Below are 5,841 nucleotides of genomic sequence, written 5' to 3'. Positions count from 1 at the left end.
GAGGAACGTCTTCTTGCATTGTACATTATCCCAATGTTGGTATTGCTGACGAGAACCTCAAACCCTAGAATTGAGCACAAACAAGCACGTGTTTTTTCTAGGTCAAATTGGGAAAAAAACTATTGTTTGGACATACATTTACATACAATATGATGCACATGAGTCCCTATAGAATTTCTGATCAAGGAGGATTTTGAGGGGAGGGGAAGTTTGTTATTTCTGGTCCTATTCTGCAGTTCCTTTCTCAGATTTTAAATGAAGGGGTTACCCAAACACTTCAAGGCTAAAGGAATGTCTTCTTGCATTGTATATTATCTCAACGTTGGTGTTGCTGTCGAGAATCCCAAACCCTAGAATTAAGCACAAAGAAGCATGTGTTTTTTGGGTCCAATCGGGTAAAAATCTATTGCTTGAGCACACATTTACTTACAATGTAATCCACATGGGTCCCTTTGCTAATTCTGATCAAGGAAGATTTTGAGGGACATGTATGTTTGCTATTTATGATCCTATTCTATAGTTCATTTCTCAAACTTTACATATTTTAAGAAGCGGTGTCCTGAAGGCCTTTTCAAGTGCCCGGAACCTAAAAAAGGATAAGAGGTCTTCCATTGCGATAAATGTCGACCTAAGAAAGAACTCGTCATGCATGGTATATTCGGCGGAGCAATCAGAGACCATCGCGAAGCATGGTTGGGGGATTCATGTAGAATCTTGGACTATGAGATTTTTGGATTGATGAATTGGAATTGCTTATGGTTAAAGGCGGTCTGATGGAGTGTATTGTAAATCGATACGATAAAGTGAAGGTTAGGTTAGACTCCAACATTGCAATGCAGATGCCTCAGATTTGTAAGGACTAAAGTCCCTTACTTAATTTGGTCTTATAAATTAAGTGTTTAGCTCATAAAATTCTAAATTTTAGGTTTTTCAAAATACTGCGTGAGGTTAACATGCTTACTAATTTGATGGCTCATAAGGATGTTAAACTAGAGGTAAGTTAAATTTCCAAGGTTGTTGTCGATCCGCCATTAGGAGCAAATACAATTTTAACAAATGATACAACTGGTTCAAGATACTATAAATATAATTTTGTGGTTGTAAAGGTTGATTTTGTGGTAGTTGTGTACTTTTTATGGGTACTCAATGGGTCTTGAACCCATTGTAGTGTATTGGGAGTTGGGGCTTATCTTGGACCATCCTAGTTGATAATAAATTAATATAAATTAATAATAAATAAATTCAACCCAACTTAACTCAACTGGACCCGGTCCGGTACAATCCAACAAACCGGCCGGATCGACCCAATATTAACCCACCCGTTTTATGGACCCATGTATGTTGCATCTGAATCGGATCTAACCCAGTTTTCATCCACACGCAGCGCAGGCATCATGAGCATCGGGTTCAGTCCCTTTCGTCCCAATCCACAACCCTAATTCTGCCGGATCCTCCGATCGGACTCCGCCGTAATTCAAAACCCTCAACCACCGCATTCTCTGTAAGACTTCATTCATTCAATTCAATTCAAGTTTCCCTCTTTCTTTTTATATATAAAAATTAAAATGAAATAAAAAATATCTCCAAATCGTTAGCTTCTTCAATAAGTGTTTTCTTCTTACGAATCTTTAATATAAATTTCATTTTCACCCACTCTGTTCCCTTTCTTGTGAAATTGCACTATTTAATGGTTTGAGAATTAAGGTTTAGTTGAAAAAAATGCAGAAATTTGGCATAGGAGTTTCATGATTAGTGGAATTTTCGGCATCGTTTAGCTTTCAGGTTATGATTTATTCAAATTTTTTATTTTTTTTTGAGTGAGACACTCTCAAAATTGGGGGTTTTCATGTTCAATTTTTCATGGGTATGCTATTGCTAAGTAATGAATATCCTATCAAAATTAATTTAGAAAAAGGGAAAAAAAAGGAATAGTTAACCTAAGTGTAGTTGGAAATGAACTATGGAAGATACCTGTCACTTGCCTTGTGTTTTGGTCCCTGCATTTTTTCTTGGATGTATAAAATCTTCTAAAATTGGGTGAACTTTGTATTGTTTATGAAAAAGAATGAGGGAGGGTTTGGAAGTGCAAGAGAAGGTTCCCCCGCCTTTACAAAACATGCTCAAAGGGTACATGAATTTAACTGAATGAAATGTTCAAGCTACAAAGCCTCTACATTTTTTTTTCTCTCTTACCCTTTCACCTAAGTGGTGGTGGTAGATTTATGACTTGTTGATGTTATGCATTTTTAATTTATTTATTTACCATTTTAGGTAGCTTTCTATGATTGATTTCTTTTAACTTACTCCATCTATTCAGGTGTCATAAGTAGATTATTGCAGTCCCAAGCATATGTGATGGAAATAGCAAATGATTCAGGCATAAAGAAGCCGAAAAGGCTTACATCCGTCGTGTGGAATCACTTTGAAAGGATTAGGAAGGCGGACGTCTGCTATGCTGTTTGCGTACACTGTAACAAGAAGCTTAGTGGGTCGAGTAACAGCGGAACTACTCATCTCAGAAATCATTTGATCCGATGTCTGAAGCGGGCGAACTGCGATGTGTCTCAACTACTTACAGCAAAGAGGAGGAAAAAAGATAACACCGTCAGTGTTGCAAATATTGGTTTTGAGGAAGGTCAGGGGAAGGAAGAATACATAAAGCCAACAACAATCATCAAGTTTGAGCAGGATCATAAGAAAGATGAAATCATTAACTTTGCGGGTCGCAGATTTGATCCCGAGAAGAGTCAACTGGATCTTGCAAACATGATCATGTTACATGGGTATCCATTGGCCATGGTTGAACACGTGGGGTTTAAGGTCTTTGTGAAGAACCTTCAGCCTCTCTTTGAGTTTATGCCAAATAGTGGTATAGAGGTTTATTGTTTAAAAATCTATCAGAGGGAGAAGGAGAGAGTTTATAACATGATAAACAAATTACATGGCAGGATTAATCTGTCAATTGAACTGTGGTCTTCGGCTGACAACTCTTCACATTTATGTATAGCTGCCCATTACATTGATGAGGAATGGACGTTGCAAAAGAAGGTCTTGAACTTCGTCACACTTGATCCTTCTCATACTGAAGACTTGCTTCCAGAAGCAATTCTTAAATGTCTCAGTGAATGGGATATTGAGTGTAAGCTGTTTGCTGTGACCTTGGATGATTTTTCCATTAATGATGACATCACTGTTAGAATCAAAGAGCAAGCGTCTGTGAAAAGACCTTTCTTATGTACTCGTCAATTACTTGACGTACGATCTGCGGCACATCTTCTAAATTCCATGGTTCAAGATGCCCTAGATGCGCTGCATGAGGTGATCCAAAAGATTCGAGAGAGCATCAGATATGTTAGAAGTTCACAAGTAGTACAAGGAAAATTTAATGAAATTGCTCTACAAGCTGGTGTTAATTCTCAGAAGGCCCTGCTTCTTGATTTTCCTGGTCAGTGGAACTCAATATATCTCATGCTTGAAACGGCATTAGAGTACAAGACTGCTTTTTCTATCTTCCAGGAGCAAGATCCCTCCTATTCATCATTTCTAACTGAAGAAGAGTGGGAATGGGCGACTTCAGTTACTACTTATTTGAAACTTATACTTGAAATTACCAATGTCTTTTCAGGCAATGTGTTTCCTACAGCAAATATATATTTCCCTGAGATCTGTGACATCCATATCCAACTAATTGACTGGTGCAGAAGTTCAGATAACTTTCTTAGTTCCATGGCTTTCAAAATGAAGTCGAGGTTTGACAAGTATTGGAGTAAGTGCAGTTTGGCTTTGGCAGTAGCAGCTATTTTAGACCCCCGATTTAAAATGAAGTTGGTTGAATACTACTACTCCCAGATTTATGGCAGCACTGCTTTGGATCGCATCAAAGAAGTTTCTGATTCAATCAAAGAACTTTTTAATGCGTATTCTGTCTGTTCAACTATGGTTGATCAAGGATCAACCTTGCCTGGTATCAGCTTACCCAGTACAAGTTATGATGTTAGGGATAGACTGAAAGGCTTTGACAAGTTCCTTCACGACACATCACAGGGTCAGAATATAACATCAGACTTGGACAAGTATTTGGAGGAACCGATTTTTCCTCGTAACTCTGATTTCAACATATTGAACTGGTGGAAAGTTCACATGCCAAGGTACCCGATCTTGTCTATGATGGCACGTGATGTTCTTGGGACTCCAATGTCAACAGCGGCACCAGACTTGGCATTTAGCACTGGAGGGAGGGTGCTCGATCCTACCCGGTCTTCATTAAGCCCTGATACACGTCAAGCTTTAATATGCACACAAGATTGGCTCCAAAATGAATCAGGAGCAGGTAAATACTCATTTTATCCCTCCCCCCAAAAAAAAGAATAATCATGCTTTTTTTTAGCTTATCTCTAATTCATCATTTTAACTCGAACATCTTATCAGATTCAAGTTCATCATCAAGCCATTATGCCCTGCCGCTTCGTATCGAACCAACTTAGTTTTTCCATGACATGCTTCTCTACAACTTGCATCATATGCAGAAATTCTCTCCGAGTCCCGTTGTTGAACACGTTGTACTTAATTATGGGCTATGCTGCAAGCTTGTCAGGCTTCATCAGGTATATTATCTTTACCATCATGTTCTACAATGTCAGGCAATATCCAAGACTAAAAGTCCTGTTCATTCATTCATATTTGTTCGGAAATGCTCTATTTAACTCGCGTATATTCTATCACGAAGCATTGTATATTAAGAACTACCAAATTAAGTATTGTGTATATATTGACTAGATGCTAAATTTACAGAGCTTTTGCACATATCATCAGCTATTAATGTACTATCCATTGAGAGATGAATCTGAATTTGTACAGAAGATGGCATGCTCTTATTTATCCCCTTGCATGAACTTTTTTGTGTAAGTGAGATTTATACGCAGAGAATCTTAAAATGGCATCCATTTAAAGTTTAAACGGTCATTCCAATCTCTATCACCTGCCAAGTGAAATTCTTATATCACATCGTCTAGTTATATTGTCAGATTGATTTTAATGTGGTCTTGTTACCGAAAATGTGGCGTTACAAGTGTTTTGTTTCACTTGTTAATTGAGCTGGCCAGAACAACAAACAATTATTAATTCTTCTAAGTCACTACTCATTTAAGTTATAGCTTTTGTTGATAGTTCATGTCTTCATGAAAATGGGTTATGGAAAGTTGTTCTTGTCGTCAGTGACAGAGTACATGATTTATGTTAGAGATTTCATTTTACACTTTTTTTTTCTAAAATATTCTTGTCATTCTAGTTTTTGAAGTTTTAGGGTTGATTTGGTTTTTCTCCAGGAACTAAGAATTCCATAAAAAATCTAGAAACTTTTTTAGGATTGATTTTTTTTATTTCTAAAATATTCTTGTCATTTTACACTTTGAATTTTGATTTATGAAGGAAAAAATGTCAATTCCAGAACTTCAACATTCAAAACTGTAAATTAATAAAAAATCTAGAATTTTACTTTCAGATTATAAATTTTCTGATCTTTTTCTCTTAAAACTTTGGAATTTCATAAATATAATTTACACTTAGAATTTTACATTTCTAAAATGTCAAACTCATGAAGTATAGAAAAAAGTTTTGAAAGTCCATCTAAGATTTATCACATATAGTTATTTTTTAAAAGGAAATCACAGGTATTTTTATTTATTTTTTGTTTTCATGGAGGAACTAAGCCCTAAATAAAAAGAAAACTATAAAAGGGTAAAACGCAGGAAAGAAACTTTCATACATCAAACGGAAGCAGGTATGAGTACTAAGGTGGGAGACTCTCCACAACATGGGTATCTATAGCTAGATCATGCGCTA

General features: G+C 36.5%; 1 protein-coding gene across 2 annotated transcripts; it reads left to right on the top strand.

The window, feature by feature from the left end:
* Window positions 1-1,343: 1,343 nt before the first annotated feature.
* LOC130745242 (zinc finger BED domain-containing protein RICESLEEPER 1-like) lies at window positions 1,344-4,962 on the top strand. 2 transcript variants are annotated; one of them, XM_057597413.1, is made up of 3 exons: window positions 1,344-1,501; window positions 2,318-4,330; window positions 4,429-4,962. In XM_057597413.1, exons 2-3 carry the CDS (start codon window positions 2,356-2,358, stop codon window positions 4,482-4,484), a joined length of 2,031 nt encoding a protein of 676 aa, XP_057453396.1. In that variant the 5' UTR covers window positions 1,344-1,501; window positions 2,318-2,355; the 3' UTR covers window positions 4,485-4,962. The 2 variants fall into 2 exon arrangements, with proteins under 2 accessions (XP_057453396.1, XP_057453397.1); XM_057597414.1 differs by having other exon boundaries at window positions 1,350-1,501; window positions 2,331-4,330.
* Window positions 4,963-5,841: the final 879 nt, after the last annotated feature.

This window comes from Lotus japonicus, chromosome 3 (assembly GCF_012489685.1).
Source record: "Lotus japonicus ecotype B-129 chromosome 3, LjGifu_v1.2".
NCBI classification, from domain to species: domain Eukaryota; kingdom Viridiplantae; phylum Streptophyta; class Magnoliopsida; order Fabales; family Fabaceae; genus Lotus; species Lotus japonicus.
Note: the sequence above shows the minus strand (reverse complement) of the source record. Positions and strands in the feature narration are given on the sequence as shown.

Excerpts from the sequence above, each read along its gene's own strand:
- LOC130745242 (XM_057597413.1), top strand. The coding sequence starts at position 2,356 with ATGGAAATAGCAAATGATTCAGGCATAAAGAAGCCGAAAAGGCTTACA. Across the intron at positions 4,331-4,428 it reads CCAAAATGAATCAGGAGCAG|ATTCAAGTTCATCATCAAGC; the intron begins GTAAATACTCAT and ends ACATCTTATCAG.